Here is a 25,666-nt window from a genome sequence, read left to right on the forward strand (position 1 = left end):
GCGTTATGTAAGTAAATGGCATTTTTATTTTTTATTTTCAGTTCATGTTATGCATGCCAGACAGTTGTTTTGTTATTGTGAGTGGCACAAGACTGGCGCATGATATCTGCGGCAAACGAAGTTGCCTTTGCCGCGCCGCGAAAGAATGAATCAAGTTCTTCTCTCGTTTTCTCAGTAACCAAATAACATATCGCTGTAAATATTATATGAACTTAAAATTTGGAGTTTTCTTTGTAACTTTCTCACTGGAAGTTATTTCAAATCTAATTTAATAAAAATCGGCTCGCAAGAGAACTTTTTCTCTATATAATAATGGTCAATAAAATATTTAATTTCTTTCACTTACTTTCAAGATTCTGCACATTTAATTTACAGCACAATACGATTGTCTAAATCTTTCTGATAATACTCGTGCAGGATTGGTATCGATTGTTGCAATAATAGCCGTGCAGCGGCAATTTACAATTGTTCGTATGTAAGCCATTGTTTTTTTTATTATTTTGAAAGAATGGCGAGAACCTCGAACGGTGAGTAGGTGGCAACAGCGGAAATGTAGCTCCCTCTCTCTCTGCGCGGACTTGTCAAGGTCAGCCGCTTTCATATCGCTCGTCGACTCTAGCACGTCACCGGAAGAGAAAACTGGAATTTGCTACACAACACTTACATTGGAATGTGGAGCAGTGGGAAAAGGTTTTATTCTCCGATGAGTCAAAATTCAACCTACGTTCATCAGACGGGTGTGAACATGTGTAAAGAAGACCTAATGAGCATTGTTTCGTTGAAATAACACCCTTTGGAGGCAGTGGTGTCATGGTCTGGGGAGGTATTTCTTTACAAGGACGTACAGAGTTGGTTCATGTAGAGAATGGGGCAATGACAGCTCGCAGGTATATTACAGAATGTTTGGCAGATCATGTAGTACCATATGCACCATTCATAGGCCCAGATTTTGTTTTTATGCATGACAATGCGCATCCTCACATTGTGAATATTGTCACGGAGTACCTGGACGAAGTTGGGATTACGCGATTAGAATGGCTACCACAAAGTCTGGACCTAAATCCGATAGAGCACGTTTGGGATCAACTGAAACGACATATCAGAAACCGCGCAATAGTTCCAGAAACAATTGAAGAGCTAAGACGTGCTATTCAAGAAGAATGGGAGCAATTGGACCAAGAAGTGATTGCCACCCTTATTCGAAGTATGCCATGGTGGTTACAAGCTGTAATTGATGGCAGGGGAGGCAACACCCGCTACTAGACAGCTTATATACCTCACCAATACCAGTTAACAGTATTAAAAAAATTATTGCTAAGATTTTTTTTTTTTTGGTAGTTTTATGTAACTTTCGTTTATGTTCTAAATTAACTTATTAACAATAAATTTTAATTTGCTTTCTGTTGAATATATTCAGGTTTTCTTATTTCCAATAATTTCTCCAACATTTAGTTAGCCTTCGAATCAGAATTTATGCATTATCACAAAAAATGCAAGTGTAAGGTTTTTTTTGTCCAGCAGTGTAGTTCAAGAAGGGGTAAAAGAATGAGCTCGTCTTCTGAGCATTTTTCAAAACTTCACTAGAATAGATGTGCATTTTAAACATACAATCATTTTTGTATTAAGAAATAAATCTAAATAGGGCGTAAAAGTCAGTTAACATCAAACTCTAAAGTAGATGGCCTTGGAAACAAATTTTCATACCACAAAATTGAAATTTCTAGAAGATCAGTTTGAAAACAAGTTTTCTTTTTGGCATTTATGAAAATTTACAAAATTTGCTAAAATAGTATTTTTTCTCATATAAAGTCAGTCAACAATTGAATTAAAATTGAAATCTACAAAAGGTGCTTTGGAATACACTTCTCCAACTTCTGGTAAATAACCATTAATCATATTGCAGTTACAAGAAGTTTACAAATATTTACTTATATTGCATGTAACTTATCCACAAATTACTTGAGATAGAAAACAGTTATATTTTACTTCTCCTATATTCATTTAAAAAATACTTTCCTCAAAATATTCTGATGCTGTACAATAGTATATTCTGTGGGTGTTAAGTATCATCTCTGGTTTTCCTGTGCATTCCTGATTCTCACGTACATTTCACTTTAGTCCAAAACCAAGTGATGTATGTCAGGTTTTAGACATTTTACATGCATTTTGCAAATCAAGTGGAAAATCTTTTATGCATAATTTCTTATACTTGGTAGTTACACGGTAAATGGAGCTCCAAAATCAAATTGTCAAACAATTTACCAATATCTTGAAAAAATAATAATAAAAGAGCAATAAACAAATTATTAATGTTAGTGGACTGAAAAATCTAACAATTGTGCAATCTCCATCCATCTGTCCATGTAAATAATGAAAATTTGCATTAAAAATAATACTTCCTTTAAATTACTTCAAAAACATTTATTTAAGATCTGAACAAATAACATAAGCCTATGAAAAGAAACAGATGTTTGCTATTTACATAATTCTTATCAAAAATACATATTTAGTGTACAACAATTACTTATCTGAAGCATTTCTACACTGTCACCAAGTCCTAGGCTGGATAACTAATTTTAAAAAAATTCACTGTGTATGTTTGCACAATACTATATCATTCGTAATGAACTAACCACTGGGAAACAAAATAGAACACTAATTTTCTCTCTGCTACAAACCTATTTGATAAATAAGAGCAACACTAATAATTAATAATTATTAGTTTTATTATCTGAGTAAATTATTTCTAAATATGAAGTTGTGTGAAACTGATGTGTATAAATTTGGAACTTCCGTTGTAGAGAAAAATCCATACTTGCACCTTGGAATCAGTACACTGTGTTATCTTGATATCACAATTTACAGTCTTTAAGGTTTCCAATAATAGAAGTCCATAATTTGAAAACATAGACTCATTTTCTTAGTGACTACCCTGTGTTAAAACAAGTCTTGACATTTTCTTTTAGCAATAATAAATTACAAAATATTTCATACAAATATAAAACACCTGCAATGACACAATGACATTTGAAAAATGCAATTTCAAATCATTAATCAAGAATTACTGGTGTAAGAATGCAATTTTTTCACAAATATTCCAACTGAGAAAAAGTTGTGTTTTTTAGCTTCAACAAATCTCTAAAGGCAAACAGGGCCGTTATGAAGAAAAAACTGACAATCCATTATTTTACATGTGCACATGCTTCCCCTTGCACATTTTCATGCAAGATTAGCACCTTGTATTATCCCCTAAATACAATACCAGGCAACATCCTTCCTGCTAGCAAATATACCAAATATTTTGGTATTTCACACAGAGTAAACGTGAATCCAAAATCTAAATTTCTAATCTGAAATGTTTTACCATCATGTCATGGTAGTAACACAAATATTTAAAGAAATCTAGGGATGAGAAGCTGATATCCAATATATATTGGATATTGATAAAATATCCAACTTATTGAATTGAAATGCTGAATATGACACAGATTCCGTGATTCAGTTTCTTAATTTCAATCATTGAGAAGATACTGATAGTAACAAGTTTTTTTTGTTGTTTTTTTTCTCCAAGTTTAATACAGCACAATCACTGCTTGAAGTGAAAATTGTTGTTAGCTGGGGGTTGCTACCATGTTTTACCATGGAAACAATAGTACAGCTGGGAGATGCTTTGCATAATTACGTATTCCTAGTTGGGGGATACCCCCTGCCTGCACCACCCTCCAATTCAAGCACCGAGTACAATTCTGTACTGCTTTTCTCCAAGAGAAAACCTAACATGTGTACAGAAATTTACATGAAAAATGCAGGCTCGACCAGAACTTGAATCTGCGCATTTCTCTACCAAGTCCATAAAGTGGACTTAGAATACCAAATCAATCTACAAACTGAGCTACCAAGCTAGCAAGGCAGGATGCAATAAATGGTCAACTCACAATCTCCACTGTAGGTTCAGGGTTAGAATCCTGGCATGTGTGTTACTTTTTTAAAAATCACCATTATCTCATCTTTCAAATAATAGCAAAAATGCTATGTAAATAAGACAGACACAAGTTATTTATAATACAGAAACACAATTATTACAGCACTTTTAGTTTTATCATGTTGAAAATGATCTTGCATTTTTGTTAAATAATGTTGCTCATCAGGATCAGTGAAATTGACATTACAATTTGTTTAAAAAATTATCCAAAAATCTCAATCTGTAACTATTCTGCTAGATTAATGTCACTAGAACTACCCATTAACTAAGATCTTACCTAGTCTTGCCATACATACTGTTACAAATTTTTGGCTTCGACAATACATTCAGTAGTCGGGCTTATAAAACCATTGTGTGTTCAAATGTGAAAAAGAATTCATGTATCTTCTTGTGCTTAGCACGGAGCAGGGCAAATATGAAAACACAGTAGACATAATTGCTCTGCATATGCTGGAAACTTGTCCTCAGAGATTTTCCAGACCCTAAAATGCTGAAGATCAGCAAAAGGTTTGTGTATCGGACAAGGCAGAGATTCACTGAGACTGGTAGCCTGAATGATCGCCCAACAGTTGGTCTGCCTCACACTGTATGAACAGCGGAGGTTGCTAAAGCAGTGGTGGCTCGCAACTGCCGAAATCCCATCTGGAAGCATGTGATAATGGCATGGAAACTGAACATTAAACAACAATCAATGTCCAGGGTACTTAATGACGTACTCTCCTGGCAGCGAAGAACCGAGACTTTTTCAACCTGTTGAAGTGGTCCCGGCGCCCACCCAGCATCGTATAAAGTGGGTACCTGGAGGAAACTCTGGGGGTAAAGGCAGCCAGGGGCATGGTGCTAATCACATCACCCTCAGCTCGGCCGAGATCAAGAAAGTGTGGGGCCATAACCTCACACCCCCCCCTATACGCCTTCATGATTGATTGATTGATTGATTGATTTAGTTTATTTTACTTCGCATTTTGTGCCTCTTGGCTAATTTGCGAAGATGGGGATGAGTGATGAAATTGATGAATGAACATTCACAAACAACCAAGCCCGACCGGGATTCGAACACGGGACCCTTGGCATCGCAGCGCGATGTGCTAAGCACTCGGCCACAGGGTCGGGCCTATACGCCTTCATGGCATGGTGCAAAGCACAGGGGAGCGCTTTACCTATTTTTTTCTTTTTTTTTTACTTAATGAAGACCTTGGACTTAAAGAGTTGACCAGCAGAATACTGGACATTTCCTGATGCCATGACTGAAGAAACAGAGGGAACTGAAATTGAGATGGCTCCAGCAGCAGTATGTTGCCAATGGGCATCGCAGGATTCTCTTCACAGATGAGAAAATGTTCATCAATGAAGAAAGTTTTAACCACGAAAATCAAAGGGTGTATGCTTTATTCTCTCGAGAAATTCATGAAAGTTCCAAAAGTTCAGAGATGCCAACAGCCCTCCTGTCATGGTTTGGTGGGGGGTGGTGAGCTATGAGGATTTCACCTAAAAAGGGCTTTAAAACCAGTGCAAAAGTGTTGTGGACCCTCTTGTGATGCTGTTGAACAATGAACATTGGAAGTTACAGAAAGATTCTGCCACAGCTCATAAGACTACGATGACGCAACAGTGACTGGAGATCAGTGTGTTTGATGTCATCTCCACTGTTGATTGGTCATCTGATAGCCCTGATCTCAATACCCTGGACTATAAACTGCAGTCAGAGCTAGAGGATTGTCCTGCAAGAAGAGACACCCTATAATTGAAAGTTTAAAGTGATCTTCGATGGCAGCAGTGGCGGATCTTCCCATCAAGACCATCCGTGCTGCAATAGATGCCTGGCCAGAGAGCCTGTGTGAGGGCAAAAAGTGGAACTGATTGGTGCAATTTGTGTGTAATATGTGTTAAGTGTAACACACTAAAAGAAAATTTAAAAATCTGAAACCATATCAACTTATTCACAAAATAGTGTGTAACAGTATTTATGGCTAGACAGGGTATAAGCAAAAAATTAATGCACAAATACATAAACTTATACACACATGAAAATTATCCAATTCATATAATTTTACAACTGTAAAACTAGCACATATCTGGTATCACACAATTGAACATATGCCATTATCATGAAAAATCAAAGTCACAGTTTGTCTTTTACAATGACTCTTCCTAATTGTCATAGTGAATAACTTTGAAAAGGTAGAAATGTGACTTCAAATAAACAAATTGTAAAAAGAATGTGTTTTTTAGCTTGCAACTTTACATATATAATGTGTATTGCCCATGAAACAAAATTCTTAACAATTTTTTAACTCCAGTTTAACATGCGCAATGTGAGGATCAGATTCAGGGGCCCCTTACACAAATTAAACAAGAAATTAAAAGATAATAGTTTATAATCATAACTGCCTACTGTAATTATACATAAAGTTTGCTACATAACTCTACTGGACAAATTTTGATCTGCAATAACCCTGTTCTATAAAACTACTCTCTGCTAAATATAACAATGCCAATATTTATTTGCTAAAACTTCCATCGCTTTTACTCTATCAATATATTTATCCTTTCATCTTTCATGTGTGTATGTGTGTGTGTGTATATATATATATATATATATATATATATAAAATTACATTACATAACAAGTACATTCACTTATTAAAAGAAACAAGGTATCCAGTACTCTATTTTTTTCAGCAATATTTGAATTTATGAAATGTTTGAAAAGCAAAGAGGGCAAGTGAATGAAACTGCTTCTTTACTACTTCCGATAATAGTTTTTTTTTGTATGTACGCATTGCTTGGATTGTAGAATTATTTTCCTGTAGTTTACGGTTATTACAAGCATAAGAAAACAGTTTTTCGTTGTGACATTTCAGGAGAACACACACTCCCTTCATCAGACATTTATTTTCATTTTGACTAAAGATAAGTTATAACAATGGTTAGCAATTAGCAATGAAAATAAATGTCTGATGAAGGGAGTGTTCTCCTGAAACATGACAACGAAAAACTGTTTTCTTATGCTTGTAATAACAGTAAACTACAGGAAAATAATACTACTTCTGATAGTTTTCATCTCATTTCACGTACATTATTTTCTTGAGAAAAATATCACATCCCTGCACAAAATATGTATTTATATTTTATATTTCCTGCCATTCTTAATTTTTTGGTATTAACTGTATCATCAGGATTTAAGCAGCAAAGGCCTGTAGCAGAGCACAATTGGGCTACATCAGTGTTTACATTCAGCATCATATGTATAACCAAATTATATTGACTTATTTGTAAAGCTAAAGGAAACACATATTTTTTTTCCTACTGGGAATTCAAAAAAAGTTAGTTTTATATAATAAAAAGATAAACTTTCTAGTTGCCTTGTTTTAGTTTAATGCTACATCATACATGGGTATTGAAAAAAGGTAGTAGTATTGCCTGTAGAATTAATGTTCTGCTAGCACAGACAATATTAAGGAGTTATTATTTGTAGGCATGAATAGAACATAAAACAAACTACAGCTTGCATCAAATCATGTGGGGATGGTTGATGTAAATACAAAGAGAAGTAATTCCAGATTGTTTTATGTACTGCTTATACATATAAATATTTTATGTAAAAATATTTTCCAGTAATCGGCAGAAGTAGTCTTGTCTGAAATCATTTTAACGTTTAGAGCCACAAAGCATCTTTTGAAATAGGTTGAAAAATCAATTTTCTCCCTTCCTCCCCTCCCCCCTTCATGATCTCTCTAGGATAACGTTGTTGCTTTTGAGCTTCTATCAGTTGCACCACTCGTATCCGTTCAGAAAAATAATGCAGATGTACAATATTGGACAACTACCTATTCCAGAAGATAAACGCCACAACAACATTTCAAATTCAACAGTCATATACTATATACATGTGTGTAATGCCACGTCCACTTGATACATGTCAAGTATCACCAACAATGATAACTTATGGAAAGTATATCAAGATGCAAATGCCTGAAAAAGCATGCATCCACCAGCAAACATGCTATAACATTTGAACATGGATAAATACAAAGTACTGGACAATAATGAAAAATACAAAGTCGGTAACACCTGAATAGAGAAGTATAATAACATGTTAAAGCTCTCAAATGTCATGTCTTCTCACTGGAAGGATTCAATCCCAGGCCACAATAATGCAATAAGAAGCAAAATTATACACAAATGTTATATCAGGTAAATGTCTGAAACAAAAATCTTATGTGTCAAACACAACCTGAGAACCACAGCACACACACCACACAAACTGTGGTCGTTTGTGTTGTTATTGTTGTAAACAGAAACATGTGTAAAATACTTCAGAACATACATGGAAATAATGATGTCGATAGGAAGGCAATGTGCCTTATTAATACAAAATGTCAAATTCTGGACAAACCAGAAAAGTGTCTAGTAAAAAAATATATGGCACGCATTCTTATATTAACGTGAGAGATTAAATTCATGTTGCTTCAGATGCAGGAGCTGGATTCGATAAAATGTTACTCTCCGCACTGCCCTTGTGGATTGGAAGTCCTACCTGTTCATCTCTTGATGCATAATCATCTTCGTTCATGGTGTCTTGTTTTGATATCACCTCTGCTTTCTTTTCCATGTTGTCCACCAAACACTGTGCACACTCCTCTCTGCCAGAATCACTGCAAATATTTAGGAAGGAATCCAGTTTTTTTACTGAATCGTTCAGCTCATCCCACTGGTCCATTTCATTTGCTCCTTCCACTGGCCTCAATGCTAGTTTCTGCACTTCCTGCTTCAAATTGTCCAACTCCTGCAAGAACAAGCAACACTCAGTAGAGGATCATTTATAATAATTATACAAAATTCAGGGAACATTTAAAACAAATGTGCCCTAACCCACTTACTTCATTAATTTTCCTGCTGTTGAAAGAATGAAAAATTTAAGGTTTTCTTTTCGAAGAGGGAACACAAATATTTCAAGTACATATTTCAACATCTATATTATATTTTGTGAGACATTACATACCACAATGAATAAAGTTAAAATGTGCATAATATGCTATGTGGATATACATAAAATTACATTCTGTCTTGATTGTATCGCACATAACCAATTTCCAACGAGCTAGAAGCACTCCATAATAACCCCAATTCACAAATCTGGATCTCCTACCCTAGCGTGTAACTACAGGTCGATTTCCTTAACCCCAACATTAAGCCGAGTTATGGAAAAAGTAATAGAGAAGCACCCAAAACACCAGATAGTCCTTACATAGAGACCTAGTAATCTCCAAATCTAACAAAAGCAGATTTGGCCAGAAGTCCTTCTCGTACCTAGCAGCGGTAACCTGGAATTTACTCCCGACGAAGGTCAAACTCAGTACCAGCAAAGCGCAGTTCTGTAGTCTTCTACGTTCATATGCCTATAAATTCTAACTCCAGTAATATTATTTTCAGTGCTTACCCCCCCCCTCCCACCATTACCCACCTACACACATATATTTTAAAATTTTCATCCATATCCAAACCCACACAACTTTACACTTTCCTTTCTTCTAAATGTGTATAACTCTCAAACTTTCTTTATTTCATTGTTACTATAGAATAGAACACTATATATACTAATGTAAATTCATCACATTTTCCTTATATGTAGCTTTTGCATATTTTTTTTTTTTACTATATAGGGCATCAAGTCATTATTTGTATTAATTTTGTTCAAAATGAAATGTTGTATGGCTTAATTGTAACCCTTTGGAGATAATAAATAATAATAATAATAATAATAATAAGTGTGCGTGAGGGTTGGTTGGAAGACTTTTGCTTTCAAATTACCCCAAAGAAAATAATCACACACATCCTCATATGGTGGGCCAAAGAACATCACCATTCTTTTTTGGAACACGCTTTTACAGAGAATGAAATCTGTAATCCGTTCAATGACTCCATCATAACTGAATGTTAAGGCAGGGGCTTCAAGATGGCAATATAGTCACGTGTCACCTCTGATGCAAAACTAGCTATATCCAGTGTTGTAAAATTGTCAGATTCATTGCCACACCCTGTACATTGAGCATTTTAACAGAGAAAAGAATAACATTTACTATTTAAAAGATTAGAAAATACCTACAGATCAATTGTATTGCTAATACAAATGTGAAAATATGCAATTGTCAAACAAAATCATGTTCAATGATTATCTTGTTGCCATTTCTCATCATACATGATGCGACATACCTGTGAGTCTTGCAATGGTATATCATCATCTTCATCTTCCCTTTCACTGTCGGCCGTGCTGGAGCATCTTCCAGAAGTTGATCCTAAGCTCTGATACCCACAACTATTCAGGTCAAACTCTGGACTCTGGAAGTTCAGCTCAGCACCAACACCAGGCTCACGAGGCTGCAAAAGTCTCCGCTTTTGGTGAATTTCCTCAGAGATGCTTTCCAGGTTTTGAAGTGACTCTGAGTATGCTTGCTTCGACAGTACAACTGCTCGCTGTAGATTTTCGACCCTTTCTTTCTGGGCACTTAACTGTTGATAAAAAATTTCCTTCTGCTCAAAATATGGACGAGACTTGATAATACTTCTTCTTAATTTCTGCTCCAAAATCAAGACCTGAAATAAGCAACCAAACATTCATATGGCATTGGATTAAATCCTTAGTCAAGGCACTTGCCATCTAATGCCACATCCGCAAAAGATTACGAAAAATTGCAGGGGCTTTCATATAAGTTGTTCAATGTGAGAACAGATTATTTCAAGCTTTTCCACAAGTTATATAACCAAGAACACATAGTTATAGTTAATTTTATTTTATTTTTGTTATTTAGCATCACTTTTCTGTCCCTTTTGGCTGACCACAATGAAGAGGATGAGTGATATATTGGTTTCCTGTGTCTGGTTTTGTGAATACAGTGGTTACAAACTCGTTGTCTGCGGCTGATGGTGAGGTCTAGGAAGTTGATTTTGTCCTGCTTTTCATGTTCTATAGTGAAGTTCAGTCTGGGGTGGATGCTGTCTAGTTTTCTCTCTGCTATGTGGGAGAGTGGAGTTCGATTCCTGGCATGTGTGATCCAAGGTTGGAATTCTTCCAGCTTTGTTCCTGCTTAAAGCAGCTGTAGGGCCCACCCAGTCTCAAATAAATTGGTAAGTGGAGGGGCAACTTTGGGGGTAAAGGCAGCTGGAAAGTGGTGCTGATCGCATCACCTTCGAGTCTTCATGGCCAAAATCGAAGAATATGTGGGGACCTACCCCCACATCCCCCTATATATGCCTCGTGGCATGGTACAAACTCAACAGGGAACTTTGCCTTCCTTTACCAATTGGACTATTATAAAGTTTATTCCTGGATTCAAAATAGAAATTTAAGCAAAAATGCAGACTTGACCAGAACTCAAACTCAGCTCTCTGACATATTGAGCCATTGCTCTACAAACTAAGCTACCAAGCCATAGTTTGCCTGATTTTCCAATTCTGCTGACTTTAATATAGTTATGTAATTACTTTTCTGTCTTGAAAGGGTTATGTAGAAGCTACGGCACTGATAATTAAAAGTAACATCAAACAGGAAGCAATAATTACACAGGGTTAGATCTCCTGTTTCTCTCGCATACAAATACTAATAACGTATCATAAATAAGTGTACCTTCTGCTCAGCAGCATTAAAAAGTGTAGCTCTCTTCTGATGCTCTCTCCCACTTTCAGCTTTCTGAGACTCTGCTTCCATCACCTGCAATTTATACCAATCATTAGAGGCAAAATACAAATACTATCTCTGAACTCAGCACAATGTTAGAATAAAATTAATTTCTCTGTTAATGAGCCCTTAATTACATATTTTCACAAAGTCCTTTACAATTAATTTTCCGTCCTGTAAATTTGCTACAACTGATTTCCAATATTTCATAAACAAATTAACCTTTAGCAGAGAGCTGCCTCTGACACTGGCTAGTTCTTGGGGCATATGACTTTTAGGCGATGCTTTCAAATGTACACTGATGCACAAATAATAGTAATAAATACAAGGAGAACTAATTGTAGAGATATTAAATATTTGAAATTTAAACATTTTATCTCCTAATAATGAGTTAACAAAAGACAGACTATATAAATTAGAAATTTTGCGAAGTTCCGTTGAAAACAGTTCAATACATTTGGGGGAGAAATACTCAAAATGAAAAATGCACCTATGAAAAAGCATTGCATCAAAAGACCTACCTTCAATTTCATGTGGCCTCTGGGACAATATTTTGAAGAAAGCCTGAAAAAATATATACTAATATACTAATATAATGGATATTTTGGAATTCAGGCCTATCTCACCAGGCCCCTAACAGGCACATACAAACCTACAATCCACTTAAGATTCAGTGCTTACCCTTGCATAAAAAAATGCTAAGTAGAAAAAATAACAGGTATTGGTCTGAGAAGCATTATTCCTGAAAATTGGTTGTCACATTGGCCCTATGGATGTTAATCACTTGAGATTTGCTGACAATGACACCAAAAATCATGGTTGCAGGAAGATTTTCACCTGTGGTTTACAGATAATGACAATGAATACAAAGCAGGCTACAAAGAATTTTTAATAGCACATGGCAGTGCAGTCTAATCAGGGAATGGTGCACAAGCTTCTTCATCTATGGCAGCTGTTAGTAGCTCCTTCATAGAAAAGAACTGCTCTCAAGATAAAAAGGCAAATAGTAATACTTAATAATGGCATATACTGTATTTTTGCAACTTTGTCCTTTATCATCAACCTGCGATTGCAATCATGTCCCTTATTTTCATTTTGACTGTCGGCCACTTTAACAAAAATATTGGGCATTTAGTGAGCGAAAATTTTCCCCTGTATATCGATATGTTTGCAGTGCTTGAAGTGGAAATACATAGGTGGGGGATGCTTTGTCGAGTTTGGGGATAGGTGAGGGTATGCTTGAATGGTTCAACATGGAGACAATGAAGAAGGTGGTAGGATGCTTACTCAAATTATCCTAACTGTGGAGATAATTTAATCAAAATTTCTAATGTGGGGTGATATCTCTCCACATTTGACTCCACTCTGAGAACTGTATATTCACATATACAATTATCTGCAAAAATTTTAAGACTTTACTATGAACGTTTTCCTTCAAATGATTATTTCAATTGTATGTCGACTATTACTTGCAAAATTAAATAATTACTTTAATCATAGTTTTTCTTGTATGTAAGCATTGCTTGCATTGTAGAATTATTTCTCTTTGTCTACGGTTATTGCAAGCATAAAAACACAGTTTTTCGTTGTGACATTTCAGGAGAACACATGCTTCCTTCATCCGACATCCAAAAAAAAAAATGTCTGAAGGAGGGAGCTTGTGTTCTCCTGAAACATCACAACGAAAAGATGGGTTTTATGCTTGTAATGACCATAGACTACAAGAGAAATAACACTTTAAACATGTTTCCATGGATAAGAAAAATGTATCGCTTGACTTCAACATACAGTGTGCCTCGTAAATACCAGAGAAATAAATGCAAACCTTGATAGTCACATGGTTCAGCATTTCTTGCCAGGCATTGTCAAACTGGAGATCACTTTGCTTACTCAAGAACCTCTGCTCTGCCAAGGCCACTGTTTCCTTAGCAGCCTGGTGAATCTCTGCAAAGAAAGTGTAAGATCAGAATCAACAGCTGCCTTAGTTTCAAGTTCCACTGAAATTCACATTTCAATACAATTGTGACATCCCTGTAACATAATCATTGAAATCACAGATCAGATCAAAACAGTGGGGGCCATACTGTACAGCAATGAAACATTGAATTACTATTGATATAATGACTCTCTATCCTGCTTGTTTTACATAAGTGCCTCCATAAAAGACTTATCTCATAATTTATAATGAAAATTACACTGCATGTGTGATATAATGTTTATTTATTCGTATTTTTGTTATTTTATGTTGCTTTTCTGCCACTCTTTGCTAATCATAATGACAAAGATTGGATGAAATTAAAGAAGGGACACTCACAAAGATTATTCATGCACTGGCCAGGACTCGAAGCTGGTAAATTCGGTGCCAAGATTAAAAGTTGACCACCTAACATATCAGTCGCAAGCTGCCACAATAATTATATATCATCAGCTTCATAAATAATCTCTTTGTCTTGGTTACAGTCATGAAAACTAAGTACATGATATATCGAAGTTACTTGACAATGGTGAACTGTTTCAGTCATATTACATTCCAGTGGCATGCAGTGCTAAATCAGGCAGGAAAACACGTCACCTGTACTTGTCCCCATAATATAATGTATGTGCATCTTAATATAATACACTAGACGAAGTAAAATTTATCCCTTATTGGAAATGAACCAAATATTACAATATGAAATGAACACATATTACAAATTGTCACTAGTGACATACATGAGGAACATTTATATAATATGTATGTATGTGACAATGATAATTTTAAAGCAAATATGAGATAATATAAAGAAAACATTAAAAACAGAATTATTGATGTGCAAGAAAGAAAAAAATAATAAAAGCAATTTATGAGTGATCAGAGGAAAAAAAATAATGTTTTGGCGAAACCTGTTTCATTTCTACTTGTAGATTAAGTTGACGTTGGTTATCCAGTTGAGTATTCTTACAGTCCTTACAGATGACAAGACTTCTTTTCATGATGTCTGCCACATTTGTAGAAGTTGTGACAAAACACAAACTGTTCCAAACTCCCTTCTCAGGAACAAATACAATAATATAATTTTTCACTGGAAGAATATCCAGTAAATCATTTTACAGAGTTGTAGTAAATCGTTTGAAAATGTCTTGTGTACAATTTATTTCATTTTAGTTCAGTTAAGATAGGTGTTGATTTGCTGCAAAGTTCGATGAACTAAAAGCTTTTGTCTTCAGCTGTTCCAAGTGAGCCTAAAGATATTTGTGCCCTCCAATAACTAGATACTTGCCCTCACAGTGATATGATGACAAGAAAAAAGGCCAAACAAGTTCACACACAGTCTTTATTCAATGTGTGTGTGTGTGTGTAAGTGTACATTCAGTGTTTATTATTGTTCACACAAGGCAAGATGGTGGCAAGCTGTAGAAGTGGTGCTCATCGTCGTCCTGTTTTTCGAGATTTTTCAGTGGTTTTTCTCAGTCTGTGTTTAGTTCTGGTGTACTCGTGTCTCCGGTGTAGTGTTTCCTCCGCTGTGCCAAAAGATTCTCATGAACTATTGCAGTGGAGATGTGCTGAAAGAAGATTTTTGTTTTCGGCACTTGCGGGAACACGTGTGCATGTCTCCACCAGCACCAGGAAACAGCGCTTGGCAGGTAAGGGGACCCCAGTCCGGTACTTTCACCTCCTCTGCATGGCTTTGATCTGTGGGGACATACAAGTATGTACTTGTAAATCCGTGACCTGTGAAAATGATGCCAAATTTCTCTGTGTATTACCAAAATACACAGAGCATTAAGAATAAGCTTGCTGACTGTGCTACATTTGCGTGTGAACTCATGGCATATGACTGCTTAATATTTACCGAAAAGTGGCTAACGGGAAATGTTCGTGACAGTGAGCTGTCATTTGCAAGCCATTTCACTATATATCGAAACAATTATGCAACTCTTGTTGGGGCATTATAATCTGTGTGAACACAAAATGGCCAAGCAAAATACATCATGACCTGCAACGGAATTGTGAGATATTGTGGGTCAAGGTTTCAGTGACCGGTTCAAAAAATCTTATCCTTGGCTCTTTCTACAGACCGCACAGAAAATCCATTGTTCCTTCTGGAAGAATGTCGAAATTCTCTCCTTGCAGGAGTTGCCCTTGGGGACGTTGCCCTTTTCGGCGACTTCAACCTTTCTATTGACTGGCAAGACCCTGAGAATGGAACAGGAAATTGTGCGAACGATAAGTGGTTTATTGAAACTTTCATTTGTGGCTTGAACATAAAACACCAGAAAGAACAGCAACCTGGACTACGTTCTGTCCACGCTGAACGAAATTAGTATCACGCGATGCAAGAACCTCTTGAGCTCCGACCACGACAGTCTGGACGTGTCTATTTCCATCCCCCCACCCTCTAGAAGAGGACATCAACCCCAGATCCAGAAGAAGCGCTACCTGTGGAACCGAGCGCCGTAGGAGGAGATAAGACTCTAAGGGCAAGATAATTCCTTTGTCATTAAGAGGGCATTAAGATCATCAGGCATTAACCTTTACTCTGCCGAGGGGGTCATCAAAAAGTAACCCCGGTTTCACCGAGGCCTTTAGCACGAAATTAAATTTGTACACTTCTTTGAAAAAAAATGTTATAACTTGTAGACTATTTGACCAATCTACTTCAGGTAACTTTTGTTTTGCAGCTAAAACATCAGGGCATGCAACCGTGTAGAAATCAAAACGCCACAGCTGATAAGAGGGGTTGGGTGGGCCACAGTCTACAATTTTCAATGAAAAAATCATAAAAATGGGAAGTTTCTTTCACATATTCGATAATGTAATGCACCTAGGAACATGAAATGCCTTTCATTCGGTTGAGAAAGGACCATTCTTTGAAAGTAAGGCTAAATTTGCGTCCCCTTCTCAAAATAGCGGGGGAAAAGGGGACAAACTCCCCATTTTTATGATTTTTTCATTGAAAGTTGGGGGCCATGGCCCACCCAACCCCTCTTATTGGCTTTGGCATTTTGATTTCTGCACGGCTGCATGCCCCAATGTTTTAGCTGCAAAGCAAAAGTTACCCGAAGTAGATTGGTCAAATAGTCTAAGATTTATAACATTTTTTGTCAAAAAAATGTACGAATTTAAAATTCATGCCACCTTCCATATGTAAATTTGGAGTCAGGAAGGGGGGGGGGTTGCATCCACATGATGTGTCAAAGCTTCGTTTAACCCACTGTAAGTGTTTCCAACATAACAGAAAAGTATCAAGATAATAAAAAAAAAAACAGGAAATTTGTTATCAGCTGCATGGTCGCAAAATTGACCAAAATACGAGTAGAGTACCTTATTTTCGATGGTCGAAAAATCGACCATAATACGGGTGAAGGTTAATGACGATAGTTTAAATGCTTTAATCCACGAGGATGTACATCAGTCGACTCGAAAATTAGCAAATGTGATAAACTATGACCATTCAACCATCATGCGACATTTGCATTCAATGGGTAAAGTTCCGGATACTGCACGCTTCAAATGAAAACAACCAAATCAGCGAGTAGACCAGGAAGACAGCATCAAGTGCTGTGACACGATAATGCACACCCACACTGCGTTAAAAATAAAAAATAAAATCCGTCGTGCAACAGCCCATGAAGGGCCTAGGCGTACCTACCGTTCTGCCGGTCTCCCTCCCATGCTTTCCTTTCGTCACCTCTAAGCATGGAGATCTTCAACCAGTATTGTAATAGTCGGGGGGTCAGCCCGACATATCCCCAGCCGTTATAGTAGGTCTCCGTGACGAGGTTATGCTCACTCACTCGGAGCTCCCCAATTTCCTCACGATGGTTGGTTGACACTGGCCCTATACGTAGGCTGAATAAATTCCGACCAGAACCGGATTCGAACCTACGCCGTCCCGCAGCGAACAATCTCAAGACGAGTGAACGCCTTAACCCACTCGGCTACGGAGGAGGACACACCCACACTGCATTAACATGACAAAAGCTGCCATCTGGGCGCTACCTTTTCAGCTCTCAATCCATCATTCTTCAAGGAAGCTCCTTTGGTGACAAAAATGGTCTTCAAACTTGACTTGACGATGCATTTAACCCCAAATCAGCTGATTTCTTCAGGCGTTGAACTGAAAAACTGGCCCAGCCTTGGTAGACAGTCATTGACAATGAAGGAAAATACATTACTGATTAACTTTTGTTCATCTCAAATTAGTATCAAATAAAAATAATTCTGCTATGGTGAAAAAAATGCTTCGAACTAATGCATCAACCCAATATTTTAAATTTGTTGATTTACTGTTAGCTATGTTTTTAAAATGTGTCTTTTTGGAGACATATGGACTTGTTTTCAATTATATCACAAAGTTTCAAAACACACTGATATAAACTTTAATTCTTCCATGTTGCACTCCATGTGGTGTTCCTAGTATAAACAGTAATCCTCAGTGAACAGTGCTTTTGGGGCATTCTCTTCTTCTGCAGAGTGGAAATTACTATGAGAATACCCTTCATAATTGTGTTGTGCAAAAAAGAGACCTAAAAGTTGATGCTCAGAATTAGCAACAAGATTTCCTGTTCCCATTAGTGCTTCATAAGGACATCCTTCAAAGCAAACGCCTGGCATATTCATTCCATTGCCTAAAAAAAAGTCAATCAAAACAAAATTCCCTGACTTTTTTGACCTCTTAAATTCCCTGACTTTTCCCAGTTTTCCAGGTCTGTCGCCACCCTGTGCAAAACATAGAAATATGTTGATTAAGGGGGAGATGAACAATTTCCTTTAGGTCCTTTTCTCTCAGGCAACTTGGGGAGCACTGTTGCCAGCATAGCTCCTTTGGAGCCAGATCTGGCTTTTGTGCACTCCTTTGGCTGCGAACTGTGGCACCCATGGCATAGTGAGGCACACTATGATGCCGTCTCTAGACCTGGCCCACATAGACCAACTTTTCCCATGAGTATAAATTTTGCACATGATGTGATATTGTTAAATTGACTGCGTCACCCCACCTGCTCTTACCTCCCCAGCTACTTTTATATAGTTCCGTGGCTGAGGTGAAGATGACAATATTGTTAACCGGTAATCCCATATTTTCGATTTCATCCAACCATCGGTGGATTATTGAGATGGGTGATGTCGTCAGATCTAGATGGTGAAAACTAAGAATAGATTGTCATCACTGTTAAGTTACCGGTAATAGCAGCACCCCACCAACCTTGACAACTAAAATTACCATGGGAGGCACTTTATCCAGCCTTCCTAAATCTAGCTACTTGAAAGTGAACTTTAGCTCAATTTAAGGTGAAATTTAGCTCTTTCATGCACATCAGGTTTGGCAACACTGCCAGATTGTTAGTAGGAGGCAAGGAGAAATGCATTACGCTTATGGGAGAATTATTTTATTCATTTTCTTGGGAATATCAAACTTCCGATGGTGGAAAAAAACATATGATCGGGTAGAGGATCCATTGAAGATGATATTTTCGCTAGAGTCGAAACTCTCATTTGTTTAGCCACAACTTGAATTTGAAGTTTTTTCTCCATAAGAAATACATGGGATTCTGTAAATACTTAGGGGAGAGTGGGGGAATAAGAAACAGGGGTAATAAGAAACTTATTTTTTATTTCCATTATTTGTGAAAGTGAAAATTTGAAAAAAAAATCACAAGCTAGCCTCATTAATTGTCTATCACTGTAAAAAAAATCAAGAAGATTGTGGTTATGTTTAAGATTATTCCATCAAAGGATATGCTTTTCTATTGTTAGTTTCTGAACAAAAAAAAAAACATGCAATAACTCACCATTAGCTCTTTGAAATTGGACAGCTGCCCTCTGGCATTCAAGTTGTGCCTGCTTAGCAATTTCCAATGCATCATAATATGGACGAGCCTTCTCAATGCAACTTCCTAGTTTTCTTTTCAATATATTCAGATCTTGTGTTGGTTTATTAAGCAAGATGCGAAATTTTGCATTTGCTTCCTGCGAAAATTAGAGAATACAACTTTAAAATAAATTTGAGCACGCACACACAAGCAGCCGCTCCAGATGCCGTACCCTTAGTGAATGAAGACAGAGGGTCTTCGAAATTAATAGTATATAACCATTAAATTGTGCAATGCAAAAATACGAAATTTTACGTACCGGTAAGTAATATATGAATATATTCTGACTAACAGCTGTGTTTTATTGAGCTGCATTGCTATTTTGGGGAGAAACATGCCTCCTTTTTGGCACCCCCTGAACAAGTCATGTGGATATCCATGGGTTCCCATGCAAACTCCAAATCCATTTTCCCTGAGATTTCCCCGAGTTTTCCAGAATCCTTATATTTTTTCCAGAGTATGGAATGCACAGTAAAAGACTACTATAATTTTACAATGGCCTCCTCCATTCCCCCTCACAGCCATACCATCCTCACCTTCTTTATTACTGTTGTTTTCTGATGCAAATAACAAAACTAGTTCAATAATAAAATAAATTACACTTCTTTGCATGTAATTAAGAACAAAGATGACCAGTTTTCTAGAACTTTAAACAACTCTGAAACAATTTCTAACATATCTGATATAGAACATTGAAATATTTTCACACTTTTCATAGATGTTTATAAATAGATGCAATATCAATTAATCTGTAATGCGTACAATAATAGTTAAGATAAACAAATTATTGGAATTTTTAAAACATATAAAAATGAAGATACAATTATTAGTAGTACCAATGTAAAAAGGAATAATAAGTTACTGAGACTGAAATATAAAACAAGAAATGTACTTAATGTCTGATACAGCAAATTAAGAAACTTTACTCCTCAGAAGCTTCATTTTTTTTAATTGTTCTGCAATAACCTTTGCTTCTTTTTGCATCTTTTGTTGTTTGGCTTGTAAAGCACGGATCTCACTTGCTTTACGTTTCAATTCTTTCCTTTTGTCTACTTTGTGATCACATTTCTTTCTCATCTTCAGCAATGCTTCTTCGTATCTAATACGTGCACCTTTAACACTCTGGATCATATCTTTGCTTACTTCTACATTTGACACTCCTACCACTTTCACTGCATCATAAACTTGCCCAATATCCACAACAGACTCTTCTTTCAAGTTTTCTATTAAAACCTGCTTATTTACAGAAAACCCACTTTCCACATATGCATTGTTATGTGATAAAATGAAAACCAACTTAACAGTGCTCCATAACTCAGAGAAGTCATCCTTGCCTTTCATGACACCTGTAAAAAAAATAATCTAGCGCATCAGTTTTGATTGAAAAGTTACTAAACTCCTCCTTCAATTCATTTTCACTACTGACATTGTGCAACAATGTCTTAAACTGGCGAATTACTTTATCACCAGTTACAGCCTTCATTCTCTTTCTCCTGAGATGTTCCTGTATCAGGTCTTCCATGCGCTGAGCACATCGTATATATTTTACAAGATCATTATAAAGATCAAAATCGGTTAATTAAATTTTAAAAAGCGCAAAATTTATGAGGGTATACACTTGGTCACCAGCCCTGGAATCACATTTATAAACAAGAAACTGACAAACAAATAGATATGAGTTCCTTGCTGAAAGAGAAATGCTACAACAGCCTGGATTATCCACAAACAGGATCATATTATAATCCCTCAGTTTTGCTTCATTGGGAACCATTAATTTACAAGATTTTCCCTGAAATATGTATTTTGTTCAAATTCCCTGAGATTTCCAGGTTTTCCAGGTGTGTGGGAACCCTGTATGTAAAACAACTTGCAGTGTAAAAATGAGCGATCCATTTTCCACCACAGTTACAAAGCAATAGTGCTAACCTTATCCACCATGTTCATGACAATTATCATCCTTGAAAGAGTCAGTGAGATATCTTTTTCATTCAAAATACTGATTACATATCAGTCTATTAAAAATGAAATATTTATTCTCAAGAAAAATATGTTGATATATGAATCCTACTGTCATACAAATTATCGAATGACGGGAATCATGATAATAAATAAGAGAATCTATTTTCCAGCAAGTACAACTATCATACTTGGGTCTACTTTTCAATATCCATATGGTTGTTTTAAGATTTTTATGCAGAAATAGTGCACAGAAGTAGTGTAGCGAGCCACTCTCTTGCAAATGCAACTGTAGAGAAGCTACAATTTGGAAGAGTAGTTGTAGCTGTAGCAAAGCTACTTTTAAAATGTACCGTTCTTATCACTGTTGATATAGATCACAGCAACTTTGAAGTATCCATAAACTTATGTATAAATGCAATGTGTATGTATCAAGGGTGTCACTAGTGGGGACCTACCTCAATAATCTGGACAAATGTACTATGAATATGATTTATTGCACATTTCACAGCATGCGCCCCACAATAACTTAAAGGTAGAGATGCTTGTGGTGTGCATGTGTACCAAATACAGGATAAGTCAAAATGATGTTCCTGATTTCTATAATTTTGAAATTTATAATTTATGCAACAGAAGTAAACACAATCAGTATTTACAAAATAAAAGCCCATGATGATTCTTGCAGCAAAATTACAAAGTTACACCATTCATACCAAAGTTGCAAAATTACAAACTTTGGCTCCTTGTGTAACGTGGCACAAGCAGAGAACCAAATTCTCACAAACACCCTTATATTTTCGGAGTCTGAGATGATAACACTCCTAAAGACAGTGTCTGACGTGCTGGTGCACATCACAGAAATTTACTCCAATATGCATTCAGGGGATTTGAGAGAAATTTGATACCCTGCTTGTGCAGTGTTATGCATGCAGGACACTCTCAACATTTCTAGAGCTTGTAATTTTGTAACTTTTGTACACTTCTGTTCACAGAAAGTGGCACACTCGTTTGAGTTAAAGTCCAGGTTCGGGTCTGGCAGTAGAACCGAAGTAAGTGTTCGGAAACCAGCAGTGTTGCTTACTATCAAACATTTTAACCACATGCAGGGAATTTTGTGTCTCTCAGACTCGAAGAAAAGGGCTAAAAGAAAGATTGCAGCATAAATATTAATTAACTGCACTGTCCATGTCTACGTTGAAAGTAATGTAAATGCAAAAAATTCATGAAAAAGTGGCTATCACAATGCATTAAAATGCGAGGGCACCGGGTTCGAAATTGGCCTCAGCATGGGTGATCTTTTTCAGTCTCTCTTCATCGTTGCGAGTAGCTGAAAATGGAAGAAAAGCAACACTAAATAACGGAAAAAAAAAAAATGCAATTTGAAGAAGCGAGGCAGAAATAGTGCTGTTCTAATTCCTGAAAATGATGCAGAAAAATAAACTTATGTTTTCTTTCGGAAAAAGTGTTATTCTAGCTCGGGAGAAGGCTTGAAGAATATATGAACTCCTTCCCACCACTTTGGCAAACATAATCGCAAAGTCGGCACTGATTATACAATAGAAATCCGAAGCAAGAAGAGTTTATGTTACAGCTAGGGTGGCACATAAGAGGAGGTACCCCTCCCCACAAACACTCACATCAGTCATCCAGGCTATTAACAATAAGGCAATGGTTGTCCTCTAATTTAACTTTAACAGTAAATGGATTTTTTGTAAAATGATAATTGTCGGGCTTTCCTTTTTTACACATGCACGTTGGTTTCGTAATGAAGAAAAAAAATTGAATTGTGACTCGTAAAATCACTACCGGCTGAATGAATTTGTCCGTAGATTCCAGAATAATGACTTTTCTTTTTAAATAAATAGTTTAAAAATAATATAATATATGTGCCGTTGGTTAATAAGATTCCTCATCACATAGCAGAATCCACTATGTTGGTGGAAGCTAGAACACGTCACAAGCTTGACTTATATTCTGTCAGCAATGTGCACAGCACACAAACACTATCTGATGAAGTGTATTTCTTTCAATTGAATGTAATTAGCGAGAAGCAACATCAAAACTTTCGATCTAGACAGAAAAATATGTAATCTTACGGAGAAATTACCTGAAAAGCTTGGTTTCTTCACCATGGTTTGTGGCCATGTTGGTTGAAGGTCAGTTTTGTAAGCTGAAATCCTAGGTTTGATTCCCCTCATGGTCGCTTTTCTTTACCAACTTGTAACACATTAATTATTTTATTGTCTATGTATTTCAGTGTTTTAAAGTGTGATGCGAACCACTATGTGCCTTGAATAAGTATCGAACAAGGGACCTCCTGATTACAAGTTGTCACACCGATTGTAGCATTATATTTTGTTTGTGTGGCAAGATGAAAATAAAAATATTGCACCCACAGATCTTCTAACAGTCGAGATAATTTTGAGTGTAAAGTGTGTTTTATTTTCTTCATCGTGTTGTGGCTAAAACTTGCTGCTTACAATAATCAATACTAAAAATGCATTGTGAAATACACCTGAAAATGAAACGTTCAATATTCTTTGGAAGAAGAGTCACTGAAATTAACTGCAAAAATTGTGAATTACATAGAAATATCGTTTCGTCATACATATGCTTGTTTGTTTGAGTTTGGCGTTGAAGTCCACTCTATGCACAGCAAGGATAATCGGAACTAGACCTATAGTTTGAAGTGAGATCGGAACCACTATGTCATGTGCCTCCACCAGGTATCGAACTCCAAATCCATTTTCCCTGAGATTTCCCCGAGTTTTCCAGAATCCTTATATTTTTTCCAGAGTATGGAATGCACAGTAAAAGACTACTATAATTTTACAATGGCCTCCTCCATTCCCCCTCACAGCCATACCATCCTCACCTTCTTTATTACTGTTGTTTTCTGATGCAAATAACAAAACTAGTTCAATAATAAAATAAATTACACTTCTTTGCATGTAATTAAGAACAAAGATGACCAGTTTTCTAGAACTTTAAACAACTCTGAAACAATTTCTAACATATCTGATATAGAACATTGAAATATTTTCACACTTTTCATAGATGTTTATAAATAGATGCAATATCAATTAATCTGTAATGCGTACAATAATAGTTAAGATAAACAAATTATTGGAATTTTTAAAACATATAAAAATGAAGATACAATTATTAGTAGTACCAATGTAAAAAGGAATAATAAGTTACTGAGACTGAAATATAAAACAAGAAATGTACTTAATGTCTGATACAGCAAATTAAGAAACTTTACTCCTCAGAAGCTTCATTTTTTTTAATTGTTCTGCAATAACCTTTGCTTCTTTTTGCATCTTTTGTTGTTTGGCTTGTAAAGCACGGATCTCACTTGCTTTACGTTTCAATTCTTTCCTTTTGTCTACTTTGTGATCACATTTCTTTCTCATCTTCAGCAATGCTTCTTCGTATCTAATACGTGCACCTTTAACACTCTGGATCATATCTTTGCTTACTTCTACATTTGACACTCCTACCACTTTCACTGCATCATAAACTTGCCCAATATCCACAACAGACTCTTCTTTCAAGTTTTCTATTAAAACCTGCTTATTTACAGAAAACCCACTTTCCACATATGCATTGTTATGTGATAAAATGAAAACCAACTTAACAGTGCTCCATAACTCAGAGAAGTCATCCTTGCCTTTCATGACACCTGTAAAAAAAAATAATCTAACGCATCAGTTTTGATTGAAAAGTTACTAAACTCCTCCTTCAATTCATTTTCACTACTGACATTGTGCAACAATGTCTTAAACTGGCGAATTACTTTATCACCAGTTACAGCCTTCATTCTCTTTCTCCTGAGATGTTCCTGTATCAGGTCTTCCATGCGCTGAGCACATCGTATATATTTTACAAGATCATTATAAAGATCAAAATCGGTTAATTAAATTTTAAAAAGCGCAAAATTTATGAGGGTATACACTTGGTCACCAGCCCTGGAATCACATTTATAAACAAGAAACTGACAAACAAATAGATATGAGTTCCTTGCTGAAAGAGAAATGCTACAACAGCCTGGATTATCCACAAACAGGATCATATTATAATCCCTCAGTTTTGCTTCATTGGGAACCATTAATTTACAAGATTTTCCCTGAAATATGTATTTTGTTCAAATTCCCTGAGATTTCCAGGTTTTCCAGGTGTGTGGGAACCCTGTA

At 36.2% G+C, this 25,666-nt stretch overlaps 1 protein-coding gene across 1 annotated transcript in view; it reads right to left on the reverse strand.

Annotated features, from left to right (window-relative positions):
- Nucleotides 1-2,406: 2,406 nt before the first annotated feature.
- Nucleotides 2,407-25,666, reverse strand: part of LOC145986432 (SH3 domain-binding protein 5 homolog) — a 35,620-nt gene continuing 12,360 nt past the window's right edge. The window contains exons 3-7 of the mRNA XM_083120448.1: nucleotides 19,434-19,611; nucleotides 13,486-13,604; nucleotides 11,610-11,693; nucleotides 10,199-10,579; nucleotides 2,407-8,771 (exon numbers count right to left, since the gene is read on the reverse strand). Coding sequence (XP_082976574.1) covers nucleotides 8,445-8,771; nucleotides 10,199-10,579; nucleotides 11,610-11,693; nucleotides 13,486-13,604; nucleotides 19,434-19,611 — 1,089 coding nt within the window. The 3' untranslated portion in view covers nucleotides 2,407-8,444. The remainder of the gene's footprint in view (nucleotides 8,772-10,198; nucleotides 10,580-11,609; nucleotides 11,694-13,485; nucleotides 13,605-19,433; nucleotides 19,612-25,666) is intronic.

This window comes from Lepisma saccharinum, chromosome 4 (genome assembly GCF_977018435.1).
Source record: "Lepisma saccharinum chromosome 4, izLepSacc3.1, whole genome shotgun sequence".
Lineage (NCBI taxonomy): Eukaryota > Metazoa > Arthropoda > Insecta > Zygentoma > Lepismatidae > Lepisma > Lepisma saccharinum.